This window comes from Budorcas taxicolor, chromosome 15 (assembly GCF_023091745.1).
Source record: "Budorcas taxicolor isolate Tak-1 chromosome 15, Takin1.1, whole genome shotgun sequence".
Lineage (NCBI taxonomy): Eukaryota > Metazoa > Chordata > Mammalia > Artiodactyla > Bovidae > Budorcas > Budorcas taxicolor.
The window spans coordinates 16629957-16656263 of record NC_068924.1 but is presented as its reverse complement, the minus strand read 5'-3'; the positions used below and the strand labels follow the sequence as shown (position 1 = coordinate 16656263).

At 37.6% G+C, this 26307-nt stretch overlaps 1 protein-coding gene across 1 annotated transcript in view; it reads right to left on the bottom strand.

Moving 5' to 3' along the window:
• ELMOD1 (ELMO domain containing 1) overlaps positions 1–26032 on the bottom strand; it is a 44215-nt gene extending 18183 nt beyond the window's left edge. Inside the window, exons 1-5 of the mRNA XM_052653091.1 lie at positions 25888–26032; positions 25722–25750; positions 24671–24768; positions 20335–20464; positions 1674–1807 (exon numbers count right to left, since the gene is read on the bottom strand). Of these exons, the coding sequence (XP_052509051.1) occupies positions 1674–1807; positions 20335–20464; positions 24671–24768; positions 25722–25750; positions 25888–26032 (536 nt within the window). The remainder of the gene's footprint in view (positions 1–1673; positions 1808–20334; positions 20465–24670; positions 24769–25721; positions 25751–25887) is intronic.
• Between the last annotated feature and the right edge of the window lie 275 nt (positions 26033–26307).

Genomic DNA, 26307 nt, shown 5'->3' with positions numbered 1-26307 from the left:
ACATTTAAAACACTTCATAAGAGAATGGGTGACTATTCAGATAAAGAACAAACTAGTGGTTACCAGTGAAGAGAGGGAGGAGGGACAAAATCAGAGTAAAGGAGTAAGAGATAGAAACTGTTAGGTGTAAGATGAGCTATAAAGATGTATTTTAAAACATGGGGAAAGGAAGCAAAATTTTCTAATAAGTGTAAATTGAATGTGACCTTCAAAATTGTATAAAATATTTACCATCTTAAAAAAAGGCATGGGTGATTATTAAACTTCCTAAATTTAAAATAAAAGCAAAGATCTAGGGGGAAAATCTGTGCTATTAAAAATGTAATTTTTTTTCTTTTAAAAACATATCATTACCCTTCCTAAGAACAATCTACAAGGACTCCTTTTTTTTGAAAATGAATGGCTACAGATGACCTAATTTAAGCATGAAAAAAATAATGAGGACAATTATTAAATCACATAAACATACAAAAACCAGGAATTAAAATGATAATTTAAAAATATAAAGCCAAAAAAAAAAAAAAAAAGAGTTTGATCACTAACAAAGGAACTAGGGCACCAACTCCTCCCTCTGAAAACTGGTAACTTATTTACTTGAGCAGCTATCCTGCCTGTATTTTAGAGAAACCAAACAACCATATTTAATAAAAGAAACTGTCTTTACAGAATTCCAGCCAAAAACTGTGGGAAGAATAAAAATTAGAGAAGCACTGTATGTGCAATTAATTGGTTCAGTGAAGATCACTGTTGGAAATGGTTAAATGGCTAGATGGCAATGAGCCATCAGGCTGTGATTCCTCTGATTCATCTCAGCATAAAACTGAGAGTGGGGATGCTACACTCTCAGCATGAACCTATTCAAATGTTTCCGAATCTCTCTGATTTTCAAGAAATACCAGGATGGGTACAAATGCAAACAGACAAATATAGACTGTGGGACATTTTATAGTACAGTAAAGTTGACCTAGATTCTTGCATGAGTTTAATGACATGATTGGGTTTGCAAAAGGAGAGGGCAGAGGGGGAGAAATTGCTTGAATTAAAAAAGACCAGAGAGACAATCATTAAGTGCAATGTATAGATTTACATGGAACTGGATTATGACAAACCAGCTATAAAAGACATTTTTGAGAGAACTAGGAAATTTGAATATGGTCAGGATACAGATAATACCAAGGAATCATTGTTAATTTTGTTAGGTGTAATAATTACATTGGGGTTAATGTAAGGTAATACTCATGTCTTCTAAAGCTACATATTGACATATGAGACTGAAACTACAAACAGTATAAGATTTTCATTAACATAATTCTACCAAAAAAAAAGTACCTCAAGTATTTCAAAATGTCAATAATTACTAAATCTGGGTGATCAGTATAAAGGGGATTCTTTATAATCGTCCCTCTGTTTTTGTATACAACTGAAATTTTGCATAATAAAATAATTAAAATAAATTTGAGACTTGTTTAAAAGAATGCATGAAGTTTGCCACATAAAAGGAAGATGGTAGTAGTTTTTTTAATTTTATGAACCTGAGTTGAAGTCAGAGGACTTGAATGTTTACTTGGAGTCTTCTGGGAAGTGGCTGCTAGGACTAATAACTCAACTTTGATATTTCAATATAAGGAGGCCAGACATCACTTTAAAACTCAACCATTCTTCATTTTACTTACTGCAAATTGTACAGTCCCAAAAGTCCCATTCCTCGGAAATCTGTTTTAGGATCATCACCTTGGAAACCAATTTCACACCATTGCTTAGAAATCCGGGATTCCAGTGGAGTATTGGGCTTCAAGAATTTCCATAACTGAAGCCAAGGAAAAATTAGCTTGTTAATATACACACATATAATACTATTTCTTACTGGCTAAAATTTAGTAAACTACACTATTAAGATAAACTTTGGAAATCTGAATATATGCAAGTATATTACAATTGCAGATCTGATTATCTTTCAATTATTTATGACAACAGCTCTCAAAGTATGATTGAAAGACTCCTTGAGGGAGCCTAAGATGTTGCCAGGAAGCCTGGGAAGTAAAAATTATTTTGTAATAGAACTAAGAGGTTAGTTGTCTTTTCACTCTCATCTTCTCATAAAAATACAGTGGAATTTTCCAGAGGATGAATGACATGTGATGATGTCATTGCTCTGAAGGCAATGGAATGTATACTTGTGTATATTTTAGTGTTTTTAATCTTTCTGTTTTAGTTCCTAGTCAGTGATATGTTTATGTGTATATGTGTGTACACATACAATCTTCTACAAAAGTTTTTTTGAATCTTCAAAAACATTTAAGAGAATAAAGGGAAGGGAATAAAAGGAATAATTTTGAGGTCATGCATTATTATTCAATCCTGGACGAGCCCAATTCCTTTGGGCTTCCCTGGTAGCTTGGACAGTAAAGCGTCTGCCTACAATGCAGGAGATCCAGGTTCGATCCCTGGGTCAGGAAGATCACCTGGAGAAGGAAATGGCAATCCGCTCCAGTATTCATGCCTGGAAAATCCCATGAACTGAGGAGACTGGTGGGCTACAGTCCATGGGGTCGCAAAGAGTCGGACACGACTGAGCGACTTCTCTTCACTTCTTCTTCATAGCAAAACTATTAGCAGCACTGTTAACAAAAAGACTTGAGTTTCATTTCTCATCGATAACAGGGATGAGAATGAATAAGCATCATATAGTTGAATAAAGAAAGATGTTCTTGGATTAGAAGAATCAATATGTGAAAATGACTACACTACCCAAAGTAATCTACAGATTCAATGCAATCCCTATCAAATTACTAATGGCATTTTTTCACAGAACTAGAACAAAAAATTTCACTATTTGTATGGAAACACAAAAGATCCTGAACAACCAAAGCAACCCTGAGAAAGAAAAATAGAGCTAGAGAAATCAACTTTCCTGAATTCAGACTATACTACAAAGCTAGTCATCAAGGACATATGGTAAACCCACGTACCTATGGGCACCTTAGCTTTGACAAATGATGCAAGAATATACAATGGAGAAAAGACAGCCTCTTCAATAAGTGGTGCTCAGAAAATGGGACAGCTACACGTAAAAGAATGAAACTAGAACACACCTTCTAACACCATACACAAAAATAAACCCAAAATGGGTTAAAGACTTACATATAAGGCCAGAAACTACAAAACTCTTAAGAGGAAAACATAGGCAGGACACTCTTTGATACAATTCACAGCAAGATCCTTTTGACCCACCGCCTAGAGTAATGGAAACAAAAACAAAAATAAACTAGCAGGACCTAATTAAACTTAAAAGCTTTGGCAAAGCAAAGAAAACTATAAACAAATGAAAAGACAATCCTCAGAATGGGAGAAAATAATTGCAAATGAAACAACTGACAAAAGATCAGTCTCCAAACTATAGAAGCAAGTTTATGCAATGCAATATGAGAAAAACAACTCAATCAAAAAATGGTCAGAATACTTAAACAGACATTCCTCCAAAGAAGACATACAAAATGGTCAACAAACACATGAAAAAATGCTCAACATCGCTCATTATTAGAGAAATGCAAATCAAAACCACCATGAGGTACCACCTCACACCCGTTAGAATGGTCATCAACACAAAGTCTACAAACAATAAACGCAAGAGAGAATGTAGAGAAAAGGGAACCCTCTTGCATTGTTGGTGGGAATGTAAATGGATAAAGTCACTATGGAGAACAATATGGAGATTACTCAAAACACTAGGAATAAAACTACCATATGACCCAGCAATCCCACTACTAGGCATATACCCTGAGAAAACCATAATTAAAAAAGACACCTGTACCCCAATGTTCACTGCAGCACTATTTACAATAAGTAGGACATGGAAGCAACTTAGATATCCATGGACAGAAAATCAATAAAGAAATTATGGTACAATCTATACAATGGAATATTGCTCAGCCATAAAAAGAATGAACTTGGGTTGGTTGTAGTGAGGTGGATGAATCTAGAGCCTGTTTTACAAAGTGAAGTAGGTCAGAATGTGGAAAATAAATATCATATATTAATACATATATGTGGAATCTAGAAAAATGGTACTGATGAACCTATTTATAGGGCAAGAACAGAGACACAGAAGTAGAGAATGGACTTGTGGACACAGCTGGGGAAGGAGAGGGTTGGATGAATTGAGAGAGAAGCACTGAAATATATATACTCCCATGTGTAACACAGATAGCTAGTGGGAAGTTGCTATAGAACAAAGGGAGCTCAGCATGGTGCTCTGTGATGACGTAAAGGGGTGAGATGGTGGTGGGGAAGCTCAAGAGGGAGAGGATATGTGTACACTTAGAGCTATTTCATGTTCTTGTACAACACTGTAAAGCAATTACACTTCAATTAAAAATAAAAATATATTGTCACCCTGCTTATTTAACTTGTATGCAGAGAATATCGTGAGAAATGCTGGGCTGGATGAAGTTCAAGCTGGAATTAAGATAGCTGGGAGAAATATCAATAACCTCAGATATACAAATAATACAACCTTTATGGCAGAAAGTGGAGAAGAACTAAAGTGTCTCTTGATGAAGATGAACGAGGAGAGTGAAAAAGCTGGCTTAACTCAACATTCAAAAAACTAAGATCATAGAATCTGTTCCCATCACTTCATGGCAAGTAGATGGGGGAAAAAAGTGAAAATAGTGACAGACTGTTTTCTTGGGCTCCAAAATCACTGTGGACTGTGACTGCAGCCATGAAATTAAAAGATGCTTGCTCCTTGGAAGAAAAGCTATGACAAACCTAGACAGCATATTAAAAAACAGAGACATCACTTTGTCGACAAAGGTCCATATAGCCAAAGCTGTGGTTTTTCCAGTAGTCATGTGCAGATGTGACAGCTGGACCAGAAAGAAGGCTGAGCACCGAAGAATTCATGCTTTTGGACTGCAGTGCTGAAGAAGATTCTTATGAGTCCCTTGGACAGCAAGGAGATCAAACCAGTCAATCCTAAAGGAAATCAACCCTGAATATTCACTGGAAGAACTGATGCTGAAGCTGAAGCTCCAATAGTTTGGCCACCTGATGCCAAGAGCCGATTCATTGAAAAAGACCTCGATGCTGGGAAAGACGGTGACAGAGGATGAGATGGTTGGATGGCATCATCAACTCAGTGGACATGCATTTGAGCAAACTCTGGGAGATAGTGAAGGACAGGGAAGCTTGGCATGCTGTAGTCCATGGGGTCATAAAAAGTCAGACATGACTGAGCAACTGAGCAACAACAAAAAACAAAAAAGAAAGATCAATAACATTCATGAATAAACCTCAAAAAGATATTATCATTGTTAAGAGTTATCTAAAATAATTTATGATCAATTGCATTTTACTGGACAAATATAAATTCTAGACATTATGCTCTTCACTGAAGAAACTGGTTGTACTTTTTAAACTTCCTATAGAAAAATAAACTCAGAATGTATTATTACTTGAGGGAGTGAGTAAGACTGAGACCCACAACTGTATAAACATGTAATGTTCAAAATATTAGTTCTTTCTAGTAAATGTAGATGGGTATGTAAGCAAATTTACTTTTTAGGCTATTATTTCATGTTGTGTCTTCATTATAGACAAGGACAAACAGAAATGTAAGATTTCTTGTTACTATGTAAGACATAATTCACCTTTTAAATGGCTAATTCTATGTTATATGGATTTTAAAGCTTAAAGGGAACTGTATATGTCACATCTGACATAGTATAAAGCCAAGTCCAATGATAGGAAATACTAACAAAAAGAGTTGTAATTCATCTAAGTTCTTTTAGGCATGAATGCAAAATTACTTATTATTCAAATGATATAATATTTTAGTTTTAGCACAACAGGTAAATTCAATCTAAAGGGTGAGAAAAAAATTTCATAAAAAAGAAAGTATATCTATCATGCTTGAAAGTAAAATATCAAACTGATATAAGAAATCTCTCTTTAAAAAAAAAATTATGTGGTTTTGGCTGTGCTGGTTCTTCGTTGCTTGGCAGGCTTTTCTCTAGTTGTGGCAAGCGGGGCTCCTCTCTAGTTGCAATGCAAAGGCTTTTCATTGCAGTGGCGTCTCTTTTTATGAAGCATGGCTCTACTGCTTTGGTAGTTTCAGCACATGGGCTCAGTAGTTGCCACTCCTGGGCTCTAGAGCACAGGCTCAATAGTTGTGGCAAACAGGCTTAGCTGTTCTGACACATGTGTGATTTTCACAAATTGGATCAAACCAGTGTCTCCTGCATTGGCAGGTGGATTCTTTACTATTGAGCCACCAGGGAAGCCCCCAGAAATCTCTTTTTATATTGCCCATATAAGAATTTGCCAGTACTCTTTATTCATCCAAAGACAAAATGTTGTAATTCACTGGAAGAGTACAAAAAACTGAGAGAAAAGATCTCCTTTAAAAAAAAATCCTCTGGGAACTGATTTGGTACTGCCACAGTGAAAACTAAGCAAACAAAAACAGATTGTAAAACTCATCATATTCACTTGAACAATATCTGGAAGTAATCTCAAGGCCCTACACAGTTTAAAAATACCTGGTTTCATCAAGTGAGTGGAGTAAAATGCCAACAGCAAGCATTTCATTTCTACAGTTAAATGATAAACTTCCTTCATTTGGAGAATACTTGGCTTGGGAAAGTAAAAGCTTTGAATGATAAAATGTTTTTAAAATAAATTTTAAAAAGAAATTCCATTTTAATAATTCAATGTATCACAACAGACTAGATTAACAGCTAAAACGGGTTCTTAATTTCTTTTTTAAAAAATAAATTTATTTATTTTAATTGGAGGTTAATTACTTTACAATATTGTATTGGTTTTGCCATACCTCAACATGAATCTGCCACAGGTATACACGTGTTCCCCATCCTGAACCCCCCTCCCTCCTCCCTCCCTGTACCATCCCTCTGGGTCGTCTCAGTGCACCAGCCCCAAGCATCCAGTATCATGCATTGAACCTGGACTGGCGATTCATTTCATATATGATATTATTTAGAAAGATGGTAACGATAACCCTGTTCTTAATTTCTTAACGTGTCACTTTCATGGAGAATGAAAGTCAATTATGCTAAACCACTTACAATTAGTGCTACCAATTGTACATTTCCTGTAAGAATGCTTAAGTTACTGCCTACTGGATTCTCCTCTGATAAATAGGCTCTTCCCAGAAAAGTAACAGGAGGCAGCAGGGGTAGCTCTGAAAGGTAAGGTCATTTCTTGCACCTGGAAGCTGACTGAAATCTTAACTAACGTGGTGGGCCTCTGGTGGGGGGCTTTGATGAGTCTAGCCATCTAAGGCTGTACTACTGGGAGTAGAATTATTACAAAGCCACCTGCCAACTGCAGGAGACAAGGGTTAGAAGGGTCATTTTTGTGCAGATGACGAGCTACAGATGTGAAAGCTTCATGCTGAGTCAGTCCATCATCCTGTGCTCTGTTTAATTCTCTCCTCTTTGCATTCAGACTTTGTCGCAAGCATATTTGAACACTTCTACCCTGTCTCTGGTCTGCTGCAGAAAAGAAAGAGCAAGGGCATTTGTCTATCTATCCACTGAAGAAGCAGCAGCTCTGTGATCATACCTTTTAATTTTGGGTTATATTTTTCCTATTAAGTACATGAATCCACCTAAATTTTTGCTTTTACTATTAATTTGGTTAGAAAACACTTAATAAGAATTTTCATTTGAATAATGCATATGGACAGTGCTACATCAATGTAAAGTGATGTTAACCAGTTTTATCCCAGCTTATGTTTAAACAACCATAAAAATCAAGGTTTTTTTTTTATTTTTAAAATAATTTTATAATTTTGGGTTTTTAAAATAATTTTATTTATTTGGCTGTTCTGGGACTTCATTGCTGGGCTTTTTCCCTAGTTGTAGTGAGCAGGGGCCATTCTCTGGTTGCAGTACATGGGCTTCTCATTGCAGTCACTTCTCTTGTTACAGAGTGGAGGCTCTAGAAACATGGGCTTCAACAGCTGCAGCACATGAGCTCAGTAGTTGTGGAGCCTGGGCTTAGTTGATCTGTGACATGTGGCATCTTTCTGGGCCAGGGATGGAACCCGTGTCACTTGCACTGGCAGACAGATTCTTTGCTGAGCCACCAGGGAAGCCCCAGATTTCTTTTTCATAGTTTATGAGGAGAAACACTGATAATGGTCTCCTATGTTTATATAAATGAAAGCAATTAAACAATTTGACAATATATCACTCAAGCCCCTAAACCAAAGGTCAGCAAACTTTGTCTGTAAAGGGTTAGATAGCAAATATCTGAAGGCTTTGTTGGCCACAAGTTCACTGCCACAACTACCTGCTTTTTTCAATGGCGTACAAAAGCAGCCATAGACAACACATAAATGAATGAGCACGGATGTGTTCCTATAAAACCTTACTTAGAAAAATGGGTGGCAGGCCATATTTTGACCTACAAGTTTTGGTTTGTTTACTTTAGCTCTAAACAATTTTGTGAAGTAGATAATAATGATATTATTATCCATCTTAAAGATAAAGAAGCCTAAGCTCAATAAGTTAAACATAAACCACAGGCCAACCACTAGAAATACAAATGTGAACAAGACATAGTTTCTCCCTTGAGAGATAGCCTAGTGCAGGAATTAAAAGCCCTTTCTAACTATGTGAAAAATGAGAATAATATCAATTTTATTCATATGAAAAATGGGGATAATACCAAAATTGGTTATTGTGACAATTAAATGGAATAATGCTATAAAACTCTTACTTTAACAATTGACACATATTAAACACTCAAGGAACATCTTATTATTATTGATTTTATTATTATCAGATACAGAATTTTAATTAACTGAAGACAGTAAAGATCCCATGCCTAAATTTTCTAGAGAAGATTTCCAAACTCAATGAACAACATTTTTTAAAAATGAGCCAGATTCTACTCTGAGAGTAATGGGTAACAGGGTACCCATTGAAGGATGCTACAAGTTGGATGGTATGGCTTCATCTGGGTCATGGTGAATGACAGAGTATGGGGGAGCTGTACATAATAGGATAAAGGAGAAATAGCTTAAAGAAATAAACTGGAAAGGGTCCAAAATGCACGTGAAGATGCATTCTGGTGTTCTACTACTAGATACCGGAAACCTGAAGTTTGTAATTGAGAATACAATGAAAATTATCCCTCCAGTGTACTTCAGAAGATGAAAGGGAGAAGGCTAATGGTTAGTGGCAGAATTAAAAGGCTATTCTAATAGCTCAAGCTGGAAATGATGGCTAAAATAAGGCAGTGGGAACAGAAATCATTTGAGAAGTATTTTAGGGACACTCTATGGATAAGATTTAGTGTCTTTTGCAGACGTAGAGTACCTCCAAAATTAGATTACAAGCCATTTGAGGGTAGAAAATATGTCTTTCCTCAAGGTGCCTATTATAGAGGGAGACAACCATAGCTCTGTAATTCACTAGCTGTGTGAATCAGAGACTGGACTAACATACTTTAGTTTGCTTATCTCTGAAATAATGAAGACCAAGATTGGGCAAGATGGCAAAGTAGAAAGACTCTGAGCTCCCTTCCTACTACATGCACATCAAAATCACGACTATTTACAGAATAATCATCAATGAAAAAGACCAAAATCTACCAGAAAAAAATGTTCTACAACTGAAGATTAACAGAAAGAATAACAAGACAGGCAGGCGAAGTGGAGTTGCAATATAGCCATGTCCCACACTCCAAGTGGGTGATCCACAAATGGGAGAATAATTAGAAATGCAGAAGTTCTCTCCAAGGAGTGAGAGGTCTAAGTCTCACATCAGACTCCCCAGCCTGTGGGCCTTGTGCTGGGAAGATGAGCCCCCAGAGTATCTGACTTTGAAGGTCAGTGGGGTCTTTCTTTCTGAATTACCACAGGGCTGGAGGAAATAGAGACTTCACCCTTAAAGAGTACATACAAAATCTCATATGCAGTGGGACTGAGGAAAGAAGCATTAATTTGATAGGCACCTGGGTCAGACCTACCTGCTGATCTTGCAGAATCTTCCAGGGAGGCACAAGGCAACTGCAGCTCACCCCGAGAACACATTTTGAGTTCATTCCACCACATGGACAATGGTACTGGCAAGCACCATTGTAGACCCAGGACCCAGCCCTGCTCTGGCCCAGAACACTGTGGACATCTCAGGCCAAGCAACTAACTGGATGGGGACAGAGCCCCACCCACCAGCAGATTAGGTGACCTTATGACATTTTAAACCCACAGTTGCTTCTGGAATATGGCTCTTCCAATCAGAGAACCAAGAATCCAGCTCCATCCATTACTGGGCAGGCACCAGTCTAAGAATCACCTGGGTTCCAGCCCTGCCCTCTAGGGAACCTTCTCTAGCCTCTAGAGCAACCTCACCCATGAGGGAGCAGATAACAGTCACAAGCCTACATACATGGCCTATCTACCAGTAGGCCAGGCCCTGCACTAGGATCAGCTAGGCTCTGACCCACCTATTAGCAGGCTAACAATACAAGCTTTGGGATGCTCCAGACCCTACACCCAACTGTATCAGGAACTGACTCCATCCACTAGCAATCTGACACCAGCTCTGGGACCTCCTGGGTCCTGTAGCCAGATCCCTAGATCTGCACTCCACCCACCAGTGTGCCAGCACTAGCCTCAGGGCTACCCAGGATTCTGCAGCAGCTGCCTCCTGAGCTGGTTCTACCAACCAGCAGGAAGCAGCCCCCACACAAAGGAGGGTCTGGAAACCAACAGGATCAGTGACTAACAAGCCTGCCATATTGCCCTCATAATCAGCCCACCACAACAGAAGAACCCATGCAGTTCTCACAGAGGGAATCCCTAAAACATAAAGCTTAGGTAAAGAGAGGGAAGTTTACTGCTGGGACACATAGGACATCTCCTGCAAAAAGCCACTACTCCAAGTTTGGGAAATATAATCAACCTTCTAGATCATAAAAATTTAAAAAAAGCAGGAGATAGTTTCAGGATGGTGAAGTAGAAGAACGTGTGCTCACCTCCTTCTGCAAAAGAACCAAAATCACAACTAAATGCTGAACAACCATCAAAAGGAAGATGCTGGAACCCACCAAAAAAAGCACCCTATGTATAAAGACAAAGGAGAAGCCACAATGAGATGGTAGGAGGGGCACAATTATAATAAAATCAAATTCCATACTAGTGTAGTGGTGACCCACAAATTGGAGAACAATTATACCATAGAAGTTTTCCCACTGCTGCAAAGGTTCTGAGTCCCACCTCAGGCTTCCCAACCTGGGGGTTAGGCAAACGGACTAGGACTGCTCAGGAAATCTGACCTTGAAGGCCAATGTGGATTTGACTGCAGGACTTCCACAGAACTAGGGGAAACAGTTTCTTGTGATCCACACAGTCAAGGTCTTTGGCATAGTCAATAAAGCAGAAATAGATGTTTTTCTGGAACTCTCTTGCTTTTTCCATGATCCAGTGGATGTTGGCAATTTGATCTCTAGTTCCTCTACCTTTTCTAAAACCAGCTTGAACATCAGGGAGTTCACGGTTCACGTATTGCTGAAGTCTGGCTTGGAGAATTTTGAGCATTACTTTACTAGCATGTGAGATGAGTGCAATTGTGCGGTAGTTTGAGCATTCTTTGGCATTGCCTTTCTTTGGAATTGGAATGAAAACTGACCTTTTCCAGTCCTGTGGCCACTGCTGAGTTTTCCAAATTTACTGGCATATTGAATGCAGCACTTTCACAGCATGATCTTTCAGGATTTGAAACAGCTCAACTGGAATTCCATCACCTCCACTAGCTTTGTTCATAGTGATGCTTTCTAAGGCCCACTTGACTTCACATTCCAAGATATCTGGCTCTAGATTAATGATCACATCATCATGATTATCTGGGTCATGAAGATCTTTTTTGTACAGTTCTTCCGTGTATTCTTGCCATCTCTTCTTAATATCTTCTGCTTCTGTTAGGTCCAGACCATTTCTGTCCTTTATCGAGCCCATCTTTGCATGAAATGTTCCCTTGGTATCTCTAATTTTCTTGAAGAGATCTCTAGTCTTTTCCATTCTGTTGTTTTCCTCTATTTCTTTGCATTGATCGCTGAAAAAGGCTTTCTTGTCTCTTCTTGCTATTCTTTGGAAATCTGCATTCAGATACTTATATCTTTCCTTTTCTCCTTTGCTTTTCACCTCTCTTCTTTTCACAGCTATTTGTAAGACCTCCCCAGACAGCCATTTTGCTTTTTTACATTTCTTTTCCATGAGGATGGTCTTGATCCCTGTCTCCTGTACAATGTCACGAACCTCATTCCATAGTTCATCAGGCACTCTATCTATCACATCTAGGCCCATTGGAAAAGACTCTGATGCTGGGAGGGATTGGGGCAGGAGGAGAAGGGGATGACCGAGGATGAGATGGCTGGATGGCATCATGGACTCGATGGACGTGAGTCTGAGTGAACTCCAGGAGATGGTGATGGAGAGGGAGGCCTGGTGTGCTGCGATTCATGGGGTCGCGAAGAGTCGGACACGACTGAGTGACTGAACTGAACTGAACTGAGGGGAAACAGACTCTTCTCTTGGAGTGCACACATAAAGTCCTGTGTGCATCAGAGTCCAGGGAAAAGGAGCAGTGAACAAAGGAGACAGAACCAGATCTATCTGCTAGTGCTGGAGGGTCTTCTGCAGAGGTGTGGGGGTGGCTGTGGTTTACTGTGGGTACAAGGGCACTGGTAGCATAAGTTCTAAGAAGTACTCATTGGTGTAAGTGGCCTCCTAGAGGCCACCATTTGCTCCACCGTAGAGCCTCTGGCTCCCAGGCTGGGTTGCCTCCGTCCAAACAACTGACAGAAAAGGAGTACAGGCCCACTCATCAGCAGATTATAGTTTTACTTAGCACAGTCCTGCCCACCAGAGAAAGATACAGTTCTACTAACCACCAGTCCCTCCCATCAATAAGCTTGCACAAGTCTCTTAGATTGCCTTGTCAACCAGAGGGCAGACAGAAGCATAAAGAACTGAAATCCTGCAGCATCCAGAAAGAAAACTACAATCACAGAAAGTTAAAGCAAATGAAAAGGCAGAAGATTTGTTCCAGAGGAAAGAAAAAGATGAAATCCCAGAAAAACAACTAAATGAAGTGGAGATAGGCAAGCTTCCAGAAAAAGAATTCAGAATAATGCTAGTGAAGATGATACAGGATGTCGGGGGAAAATGGAGGCAAAGATTTAGAAGATGTAAGAAATAGTTAACAAAGATATAGAAGAGAGTCCGAGGCAGGACAAACCCAAGGAGAAACACACTGAGACACAGAGTAATCAAACTGACAAAAATTAAAGACAAAGATAAAATCTTAAAGGCAACAAGGGAAAAACTACACATAACATACAAGGGGACTCATAAAGTTATCAGCTGATTTCTCAGGAAAAACTCTGCAAGACAGAATGGAGTGGCACAAAATATTTAAAGGGATGAAAGGGAAGAACCGACAACCAAGAATACTCTACCCAGAAAGCTCTCATTCAGATATGATAGAGAAATCAAAAGGTTCACAGACAAGCAAAGCTAAGAGAATCACCCGATCAACTATGCAACAAAAGAAACTTCTCTAGGTGGGAAAGAGACTAGCAATTTACAAAACAAAACAGACAAAAAACCATGTAAATAGATGAACTATTATATCACAACTTTATGGGAACAGCAAACCTCCAAACTACAATAGATACACACGGAAAAGTAAAAGTGACCCAAACACAACACCAAAGATGGTCATCAGAAGAGAAGAAAATGAAAGAGGAAGGGAAGAAAAGAGACCTACAAAAACAAACCCAAAACAATTAAGAAAACTGATATAGGAATACACATATCAATAATTACCTTAAATGTAAATAGGTTAAACGTGCCAATAAAAAGACATAGACTGGCTGGGTGGATACTAAAGCAAGACCCCTCTAAATGCTGTCTACAAGAGACCCACCTCAGATGTAGGGATATATACAGACTGAAAGTGATGCATTGGAAGAAGGTATTCCATGCAAAAGAAAATCAAAGGAAAGTTAGAGTAGCAATACTCATATCAGACAAAATAGACTTTAAAACAAAGACTGTTATAAGAGACAAAGAAGGATGCTACATAATGATCAAGCTGCTGCTGCTGCTGCTAAGTCACTTCAGTCGTGTCTGACTCTGTCCGACTCCATAAACAGCAGCCCACCAGGCTCCCCCGTCCCTGGGATTCTCCAGGCAAGAATACTGGAGTGGGTTGTCATTGGCGTCTCCGATAATCAAGGGATCAATACAAAAAGGAGATATAACAATTGTAAATATGTATGCATCCAATATAGGAGGCACTTCAATATGTAAGGCAAATACTAACAACCATAAAGGGAGAAATTGACAGTAGCACAGTCATAGTGGGGGACTTAACACTCTGCTTTCATCAACAAACAGATCATCCAGACAGAAAATCATAAGGAAATAGGCCTTAAATGACATATCAGAGTAGATGGACTTAATTGTTATTTATAGAGCATTCCATTCAAAAGCAGCTGAATATACATTACTCTCATGAGTGATGGGACATATTCCAGGATTAACCACATGCTAGGCCACAAGGTCAGCCTTAAAAGATTTAAGAAAATTGAAGTCATATCCAGCATCTTTTCTAATCAGAATGCTATGAGATTAGCAATAAATTACAAGAAAAAACTACAATAAACACAAACACATGGAGGCCAAGTAATATAAAAGTAAACAACCAATGGATCACTGAAGAAATCAGAGAAAATCAACAAATACCTAGAGACAAATGAAAGCACAATGATCTGAAACCCAGGAATGCAGCAAAAGTAGTTTTAAGAGGGAAGTTTATATTAATACAACCTTACCTCAGGAAACAAGAAAAACCTCAAATAAAGACCTAATCTTACATCTAAAGCAACTAAAAAAAGAACAAACAAAAACCTAAGTTAGTGGAAGTAAAGAAATTATAAAGATCAGAGCAGAAATAAATGAAATAGAGACAAAGAAAATAATATAAAGATCAATGAAATTAAAAGCTAGTTCTTTGAAAAGATAAACAAAATGGATAAATGTTTAGCTAGATTCAACAAGGAAAAAAACAAGTAATTACAACTGATACCACAGAATATAAAGGATTGTGAAGAAAGTGAAGTCACTCAGTCGTGTCAGACTCTTTGTGACCCCATGGACTGTAGCCTGCCAGGCTCCTCCATCCATGGGATTTCCCAGGCAAGAATACTGGAATGGGTTGCCATTTCCTTCTCCAAGGGACTGCCTGACTCAGGGATCAAACCCAGGTCTCCTGCACTGTAGGCAGACTCTTCACCAGGAAAGCCCATAAAGGATTGTAGGAAACTACTATAAAAAACTATGCCAATGAAATGAACAACCTAGAAGAAATGGAAAAATTCCTAGAAAGTGCAATCTCCTAGGGCTGACTAGGGAAGAAATAGAAAATATAAACTGTTCTATTGCCAGTAATGAAAGTGAATCAGTAATACAAAAAAAAAAAAAAAACACCTCTCAATAAACAAAGTCCAGCATCAGTAACCTCCCCAGGCAATGGGAATACAAGCAAAAATAAATAAACAGGGAAAAACCAAACTTACAAGCTTTTGCCTAGCAAAGGAAACCATAAACAGAATGAAAAGACAGTCTATGGACTGGGAGAATATGTTTGCAAACAATGCAACCAACAAGGGCTCAGTTTCCAAAATATACAAATGGCTCTTGCAACTCAATAACAAAATAACAAACAACCCAGCCAAAAAACGGGCAGAAGATCTAAACAGACATTTCTCCAAGGAAAATATACAGATGGCCAATAGGCATATGAAAAAAATGCTTAACATCATTAATTATTAGAGAAGTTCCAATTAAATCCACAATGAGATATCACTTCACTCTGGTCAGAATGGCCCATTATTAAAATGTCTACAAATAGCAAACACTGGAGAGGTGTGGGGGAAAGGGAATCCTCATACACAGTTGGTGAGAATTTAAACTGGTATAGCTACTGTGGAAACCAGTGTGGCGTCTCCTCAACAGAGTAAAAATAGACCTGTCATCTGATCCAGCAATCCCATTCCTGGGCATATATCTGGACAAAAGTAAAATCTGAAAAGATACCTGTACCTCAATGTTCATAGCAGCAATATTTATAACAGCCCAGATATAGAAGCAACATAACTGTCCATTGACAGATGAAAGGATAAAAACAGAACACAACTCAGCCAAAGAAAAGAATGAAATAATGCCATTTGCAGAAACTGTGGTGTTGGAGAAGACTGTTGAGAGTCCCTTGGATGGCAAGGAGATCAAACCAGTCAACCCTAAAGGAAATCAGTCCTGAATATCCATTGGAACGACAGATGCTGAAGCTGACGCTCCAATACTTTGGCCACCTGATGGGAAGAAATGACTCATTGGAAAAGACCCTGATTCTGGGAAAGACTGAAGGCAGGAGGAGAACGGGAAGACAGAGGAAATGATTGGATGGCATCACCAACTCAATGGACATGAGTTTCAGCAAGTTCTGGGAGATGGTGAAGGACAGGGAAGCCTGGAATGTTGCAGTCCATGGGGTCACAGAGAATCAGACATGACTGACTTACCGAACAACAACAAAGAGATAATCATACTAAGGGCAGTAAGTGAGAAAGACAAATATCATATGGTATCACTAAAGAATGATGCTAAAGCTGAAACTCCAGTACTTTGGCCACCTCATGCGAAGAATTGACTCATTGGAAAAGATTCTGATGCTGGGAGGGATTGGGGGCAGGAGGAGAAGGGGACGACCGAGGATGAGATGGCTGGATGGCATCACTGACTCGATGGACATGAGTCTGAGTGAACTCCGGGAGTTGGTGATGGACAGGGAGGCCTGGTGTGCTGCAATTCATGGGGTCGTGAAGAGTCGGACACAACTGAGTGACTGAACTGAACTGAACTGTTGATCACTTATATGTGAAAACTAAAGTGTGATGCAAATGAACTTATTTATGAAACAGAAACAGACTCAGAACATAGAAAACAGATACGTGGTTGCCAAGAGGGTAGGTAAGGAGGGATTGATTGGGAATTTGGGATTAGCACATGCAAACTATTAAATATAGAATGGACAAACAACAATTCCTACTGTATAGCACAGGGAACTATGTTTAGTATTCTGTAATAAACCATAATGAAAAGGAATACGAAAAGGAATATGTATATATGTGTGTGTGAAACTGAATCACTTTGCTGTACACCAGAAGCTATCATCTCTTGTGTATCCTGCACTGGCAGGGTGATTTTTTACCACTTGAGCCACCTAGGAAGCCCCCAGAAACTAACACAGCATTATAAATCAACTGTACTGCAATAAAATTTTTTTAAAAATATATGATTAAAAAAGAGGCAGAAGATTTGAATAAACATTTTTTTCTAAGGCATATATTTCACCAACAGATACATTAAAAGATGCTCAACATCATTAATCCTCAGAGAAATGCAAATCAAAACCTCAATGAGATATCACCTCATTCCTCACTGCTTATTCCTGTCAAATGGCAATCATCAAAAAAACCACAAGGAAAAAGTGCTGGTGAGGATGTAGAGAAACGATAACCTTTGTATACTGTTGGTGGTAATATAAATTGGTGCATCCACTGAGAACAGTATGGCAGTCTCTCAGAAAACTAAAAGTAGAACTACTATATGACTCTGCAATTCCACTCCTGGATATATGTTCAAAAAAACTGAAAACACTAATTTGAAAAGATACAGGTACTACAATGTTCAAAGCAGCATTATTTACAGTTGCCAGGATACGGAAGCAAACTAAGTGCCCAGCAACAGATAAATGGATAAAGACATGGTATATATATTATACATACAATGGAATTCAGCCCAATGGACTTGGAGGATATTATGCTAAGTGAAATAAATCAGAGAAAGAAAAACACTACACGATATCACTTACATATGGAACCTAAAAAAATAAACTAGTAAATAAAATGTTAAACAAGTATCACAGATATAGAGAACTAGTGGTTACAGGTTGGGAGAGGGAAGCATGGAGGGGCAAGATAAAGGTAGGGGATTAAGAGATACAAACTAGTATGTATGAAATAAGCTATAAGGATATTTTGTATAGCACAGGAAATATATCCAATATTTTATAAGTAAATGGAGTATAACCTTTGAAAATTATGAATTATTATTTAGGGCTTCTCTGATAGCTCAGTTGGTAAAGAATCCTCCTGTAATGCAGGAGACTTGGGTTCAGTCCCTGGGTTGGGAAGATCCCCTGGAGAAGGGAAAGGCTACCCACTCTAGCATTCTGGCCTGGAGAATTCCATGGACTGTATAGTTCACGGGGCCTCAAAGAGTTGGACACAACTGAGCCACTTTCACTTTCACTTTCATTGTGTATAACCTGAAACATAATATTGTACATCAACAGTACCTCTATAAAAAAAGTTTTTTAAATAAAGTTAATGATGAAAAAAATTAAGATAACAATCATCAAGAATCCACCTGCCAATGCAGGAGACACAGCTTTGATCCCTGGGTTTGGAAGATCCCCTGGAGAAGGAAATGGCAACCCACTCCAGTATTCTTGTCTGGGAAACCCCATGGATAGAGAAGCCTAGCAGGCTACAGTACACATGGTCACAAAAGAGTCAGACACAACTTAGCTACTAAATGACAACAAAAATCGTCCCCCTGCCTATCTCTTATAGCTGTGACTATAAAAATAACACTGACATACTCAAACTGTGACCACAGATAAAGGTCATATCATAAAAGTTCTTGATCTGTATCTATGACTTCAATAATTCATTCATTCGCTCATATTTGCTGAAAACCTATGTGCCAGGACACATACAACAGATCAACTAAGATGATGTATATCAGGTACCCAAATGCCATTGATTCAGAGGGCATCTTAGTCATTTTAGTGAACTGTTCAGGAGCATATGGCCAGTGTGTTAACTACAACACTTCTTTTCTCTTTCATCACCTCTTATTTCCCACCTTTGAGTTCATTTAATTAAAGTTGACTATCCCTAGCAGAACATACGAAAAAAATAACCAAAGAGATGGAGATCAGCCACTAAGTAGCTAAAAGTAAGCAGAGGAGAAAAAGAAGAAAGATTGTTAAGAATAAAACTATTGTTACTTTTAATGATTGACATCAGACCTACCACTAATCAGTAGTAAATGAGTCATCTGCTTAAGCATTTACATACACAAAAATATAAACTACACACAAAATTACAGAAGGATACATTTTTTAAATTATGGTTTCTATTTACATTTTTCAATAAAATAAGTTAAAGTGGCTAAACAAATGTTTTCTTCCAATTTCATTACTGCCATTTTGAATTCTAGGAAAGGACAAAGAAGCACTCCAACTTAAAGAGCATCTATTTTCAGAAATGAATTTATAAAACATTTCAGATGAGTAGTTCTAAAGACTTGTCTTCATTTTTAGAAGTTTTATTGATGTGTCAAAATACAGTATTAGATCAGATAAGATTTTTAAGATTTTGCTTTGACAGCCAAGAAGGACTGTTTAAAACTGCATACTATTCTTCAAACAGCTTTAATACACCATATATAAACTTTTACCTACTCTTTAATACTCTCCAAGTTACATGAATAAATAATCAGCATTAAGATCTTGGGTAATTTCCCCAGGGAGCTATTGTGGAAGCAGAAACCAACTTCATCTTCTTTGACATCTACTAAAAGCCGTAAGTGGAAATCCTAGGTCACTCTTTGACAAATGCTATTTCTATTGGTTTTCAACACAGTTAAACAATCTAAGTGAATGTGAAAGTATTATAGTTGCTCAGCTGCGTCTGACTCTTTGCGACCTCATGGACTGTAGTCTACCAGGCTCCTCTGTCCATGGAATTTTCCAGGCGAGAACCCACTGGAGGGGTTGTCATTCACTTCTCCAGGGGATCTTCCCAACCGAGGGATTGAACCCAGGCCTTGCGCATTGCAGGCATATTCTTTACCATCTGAGCCACCAGGGAAGCTCTAAATAATCTAAACTCGAGCCAAATGTGAGAGGTATAAATCACCTCTGATGCCTTTTTAGATTACACATGAAAGCTGGCTTTATTTTTAAATTCTCAGATGAATTTTCTATTGAAAAATTTACCTTCAACATCTGAACTAGCAATAAAAGGTAGGCTTTACCTATTATTTCAGTGTTCATGTCATATTCACCTTTGTTTCCCTCACATCCAGACCAGTGCCTAGCACACAGCAGGGGCTTGGCAAACAGCTGACCTAAGTGAAGAACTGAAATGTGTTCAAGGACTAACCTTCAAAAGCATTTCTTCATGTTGGGGATTATCAGAATCGTAGGATTCTCTGCGCAGTTTTTCCACATCTGCAATAAGGTTTCTGTAGCCAACAATTTGCAGAAGGCAAGCCTGAAGAGAGATTCCCAATCTAAGGTGTTAAAAAATAGAAGAAACACATATAAGGAAAAACAAAACATATTCTTTGGCGTTTGTTCACTTGATGTATGTACAATAGGGCTTTTCATATTTATATAATATTTAGGAAATTGCTCAAATAGGATCTAATAGAAGCACAATTTTTAACTGAAACTCCACATGGACAATTGTGGAAGTCAGTTAAAATTTACCTCTCATTCCAGTCTTTTCTTAAGTCAAACTGCAATAATACAGCTTAAAAACATGGGAGCTCTTTATGCAGGTGACTTGAAAGATGTAGAAAATACAGGTAGTCATAGTTTCTTAGGGATCATTTTACTCCCTTAGGTAGATATATCAGAAACTCTTTAGAAGGGTGTGTGTGGGCAGCTATTTAGTGTGAGAGAAAGAAATCGTCCCAGGGGCTTAGGGGTAAGAGAAATTTCAAAACAAATGAAAACAACAAAAATTAAAACACTTCTGCTTGCAAGCACCCCTGACAGATGAGGCAATGCCAAGAGAAAGAACTCACTACATTTCCCATTCCATTCGAACCACTCTACTTGTCTGAATGCTTTTTCTTATGCTGAAACCAAATGTGCTTTATTACAAAATGGTTCAAATGCTGTTCTCAGAGAAAATTTATTTTCACATTTCCCTGCCATGTCTATTAATTTTAAGACAAATTCTTTCTTCCAGTCTCATCTCCAGGGTCTTATCTCAAATCCCCACTTTCTGCAGTTCCTTCTCATGGGACATGGTTTTCAGATGTTTTACAATCTTGCTCAGTCTTCTCTGAATGTACAGTTTGTTTGATTATCAGTCCCCTTAAAACATATCACTGGAACAAAAATCAATCTGGCAAGCATGACATAGAGATGATCATTATTTCCTGTGATCTGAATGCTGTTTTTCTCTCCTATAACACAAAATGTAAAATAGAGTCTCCTTAAGCAGTCAAATAACATTACGAGTTCATTACAAGTTCAGGTGACTAAATAATCACCAAGATCCTGTTTTTCTATAAATTACTGTTATATAAATTACCCTCCTGTACTCATTTGATGGCTGCTAGTTTCCTTATAGTCATTCAACTTTGTGATTCAACAATAACAATTTCATATGATTCAAGCCAAGAATTACTGTTCAATATACTCTGACTTCTAATTCACTCACTAAATTTAAACATTTTTTGTTGGAATGGGGGGGTCATCATAATCACAATGACAGTGTCATAACCATCTTTTTGAGAGGGAAGAGATGTATAGAGTTTAACTCAAATTTGAGGGCAACAGAAAATCTTATTTTAGGACTGTATGTTTATTTCAAACACAGAGGGCAGTGTCAGATAACCCAGAACACTAAATTTATATAAAACTGAATGTTCAATTAAAAAAAAAAACTGAATCTGATATTTAAACTTAGGAAAAAGGCACAGTGGTACTCATCACCCAGAAAATCAACAGAGGACAGAGAAGAAAGTTAATTTGGAGGAAAGAGGAGAGTGGGAAAAATAAAAAAGAAAACAAGGGAGTCAATTCAATTTTACAGTAGTAATTCTTACCACCACCATAAGTGGCACCTGAAAAAATGTATAAAACAAAGTAAGGTTAATAGTAGTGATGGCTTGATAGATTACATGGTATTTCCCCCAGCTCTATTTCTTGATTTTTTTCCCAGAAAATTATTTAATTTTTTAAAGATCACATCTTGTCAATGTCAAACTGGGGGAAAAAAACAACACTGAAATTCATATTCGGCTGTAAAATAAAATCTACTGGGTCAGGGTCTAACCCTAACCCTAAACCCTAATGCTAACCCTAATTTCTGCATTGTTGAAATTTGCCATTTGATATTGGAATACAGTCTTACATAAATGTGGCCATGTTATACATTATTTTAATGCACATTTCTTACATTATGTTTTTTGCTAATGACTTATTAGATGCTGTTTATTTTATATTTATTTGAGACTGTGGAAATGATGTTTTAGGCAAAAAGCAAATTTGAACAATTTTCTCATTCGAGTTTAAATGGATTGTAAAGCAATGGAGACAACTCACAATATCAACAATGCATTTGGCCCAGGAACTGCTAATGAACATACAGTGCAGTGGTGGTTCAATAAGTTTTGCAAAGAAGATGAGAGCCTCAGAAGTGAGGAGCGCAATGGTCAGTCCATTGGAAGCTGACAATGACCAACTGAGAGCAATTGTCGAAGCTGATCCTTTTAACACAAGAAGCTGGCGAAGAACTCAACATCAACCATTTTATGGTCATTCAGCATTTGAAGCAAATTGGAAAGGTGAATAAGCTCAATAAGTGGATACCTCATGAACTGACCAAAAATCAAAAATTGTCATTTTGAAGTGTTTTATTCTATGTAACAACAACAAAGCTTTTCTTGATTGGATTGTGACATGTGATGAAAGTGGATTTTATATGACAACTGGCAACAACCAGCTCAGTGGCTGGACCAAGAAGAAGCTACAAAGCACTTCTCACAGGCAAACTTGCATGAAAAAAAGGTCATGATCACTGTTTGGTGGTCTGCTGCTGATCTGACCCACTACAGCTTTCTGAATCCTGGCGAAACCATTACACCTGAGAAGTATGCTCAGCAAACTGAAGATCTGCACCGAAAACTGCAATGCCTGCAACCAGCACTGGCCAACAGAAAGGGCCCAATTCTCCATGACTATGCCCAACCACATGTTGCACAACCAAGACTTCAAAAGTTGAACAAATTGGGCTACGAAGTTTTGCTTATCCACTATGTTCACCTGACCTCTCAAAATCCAACTACTACTTTTTCAAGCAACTCAACCACTTTTTGCAAGGAAAACGCTTCTACAATCAGCAGGAGGCAGAAAATGCTTTCCAAGGGTTTGTCAAATCCCAAAGCATGGGTTTTTATGCTACAGGAATAAACAAACATTTTTCATTGACAAAAATGTGTTGATTGTAATGGTTTCTACTTTGATTAATGAAGATGTGTTTGAGCCCAGTTATAATGATTTAAAATTCATGCTCCAAAACTGCAATTAAATACTACCTATAAAAGTTTTTACTTCCTAAAGGAAATCAAAAGAATAGATGACAAGGAAACACTTCTGAATGAAATATATAACTTTCATAAATGAGACAGAAAAGATTTGCTATTAAATCTAACCCAATCTCTAAGTATGATTATAGGTCTAATATATCTCTCATGCCTAATTGTAATCTTAAATTTTAAATGAATTGCATTCTTACCACAATTTCAGAGAAATAAGTCAGTAGGTTTCAAAAAGACATTTACTATATAATTAAATCACATTTAATAAAGCTGAATGAAGGGAAAGCAGCTAATTAGCTGAAGCATCTGCAGAAGAATGCTATGGATACCATGTGGAAATGGAGTTTTGTGATGAGCAATTAGCTAGTACCTAGAATCCCTCCAACATAGAGACCTATGCTAAGTGCACTCTGAATGTAACATCTGAAGTTCTTAAGTATGCACATCTAAAAGTTTGACTGTTACCTACCTAAACTGTATCTGAATGTATCTGCATGCCGAATTTATTCTACCCAATATCCTTAGACTGAAATTTTACAGAAAAATTCCTGTACGCAATGGAAAATATAAAGCTAATTTTAAATGTCACGTACATCACCAAATGCATTTTAATACTTCCAAGATAAGACAACTAATTACAAAATTCTAAAGTCTTCATATAAAAGTCATCTCTCCTCCCACACATGCCTATCTTCTTCACAAGCAGGTAATAACTGTCTCCAAGATTAACAGCCTGTCATGAACTGAAAAAATATTCTTCATAGAGCAGTGAGCTCAGGCACATTTACAATTTGTACATTTACTGTTAATGTAAAACATAGGCATCATATGAAGTGACTGTTGATGAATGGGCTCCCTTTATTTCATCTTCTGATATCAAGGGTGTCCATCAGATTTCTTACATTCATTGCATCTCAAAAGCATAAACATAAATCACAACAGAATTACAAGGTTGCTGCTATTTACAAACATGAAAAAGGCATCTTTTTTCTTTATTTTTCACCTGAAAGTCAAAACATGCAGATAATTATCTGGGGCAGAGAAAGGAGAGAGAGAGAGAAAGCGTGTGTGAGAAAGTATTTAGACACAGAATATTTAGAAATACTCAGTATGTGGCATATGACTTGTTTTATATTTATAACATAATGAACATATTCTTACTGTGGATTTATGTCGGGGTTAATTTTTTTCAGTTCCATGATGTCATCTATAGTTTTTTCAATAGCATCAGGGTGAACACTCACTGAAGTCTGTAATAGCTAGAAAGCAAGTTTAAATTAGTTCCCTTGTCATGAACACTAGTATCTTAAGTGGGGTCTAATTAAATTGGGGCTTCAAATATTTGTTTAACGCTTCAAAACAAAATTGATGTAGTCTTTAAATTCTAGTAAATTTGGTATTTTCCTGATTAAGGTAATAAACATAAAACAAAAATACATAAGCTTGTTTTTTTTACCACTTTCATCTGTTTCAAGTTACTCACATAGAAATATTATATTTTCTTTTTCTCACTGAACACACATGGTTTCCATTGTTAATGAGTATATGTCTATGACTGTGTGAAATACATGGGAGATACAGTCTTAAGGACGTCAAAATTAAATATTCAAGAATCTTAAGAAACAAATTTTTCTTTCTTATGTGGATGCTTAACTATATGCCATAAATCTAGCATAGTGGCTTGGAAAATCTTGAGTATAAAGTTAAATGATTTGGATATTGAGGAACTAGCAGAGAGATAATACTTCTCTTATTTCCACGGAATATTTATGATTTGGAATGAGATATAAAAAGGGATGAATTCAACAATGAAGTAATATGTGCAGCATAAATCTGTCTGGAAATTCATGAGTGCCTGCTTTTAGATAAAAAGCACAGTGGTTTGTGATGGGAAATAATTCTTTCTTCTCAGCTGTGTCCAGCTCTTTGTGACCGCATGGACTGTAGCCTGCCAGGCTCTCTGTCCATGGGATTTCCCAGGCAAGAATACTGGAGGGGATTGCCATTTTTTTCCCCAGGGAATACTCCTGACCCAGGGATTGAACCTGGGTCTCCTGCATTGCAGGCAGACTCTCTACCGTCTGAGCCATCACGGGATGGGAAGCCCATAGCCAAAGGTATATTTTGTTTCTTAAAATTTTTACTTTTGGATGATTGGAGGTAAGCTTCCAAGTGAGAAGTTGCTGAAAAATACAGAAACAATTTTACTTACCTTACTTTTTGAATCTCTCAGTGATGTTTCTGGAAAAGAGATAATTTTAAAAGCTATTCAAATACCATCTTTTACAAGTGGTTTACAATTATTGTACTGAAATATAACACTGTATCCTCAATTACAGAAAGCCTACATTTTGCTTACTTCTTTGTTTAATGCTTACCAATTTTCATGGTTCTAGAAGCTCCAGGCTTGGTATTATAACAGATTCGTTGCAGTTCACATCTTCCAGTCAGTTTTCTCATTACAAATTTCAGGCAACGCCACAAAAATTTACAATAAAAATACAGGCACACCTGGATCAGCATTCTGTCAAAAATAAAAGACAGCACTCTTCCAACAGAACTCTGGAAGAGAATAGAAAGCAGCCACCACCAGCAAGCAACAAGCCCAGAAGAAAATCAACCATTAGACTTCTTGGGTTCACAAGCATATTTCATTATTTCAATCCCTTGTTACTTTATTTGAGGTAGCTACAAAATCCATCATCAGGAGTGAAGCCTTAGGTCTGTAAGGACATACCTACTATGACAGCAAGCTCCAGAATGCCTACTCTAGTAAATTTTATATACCAACAGAGAGT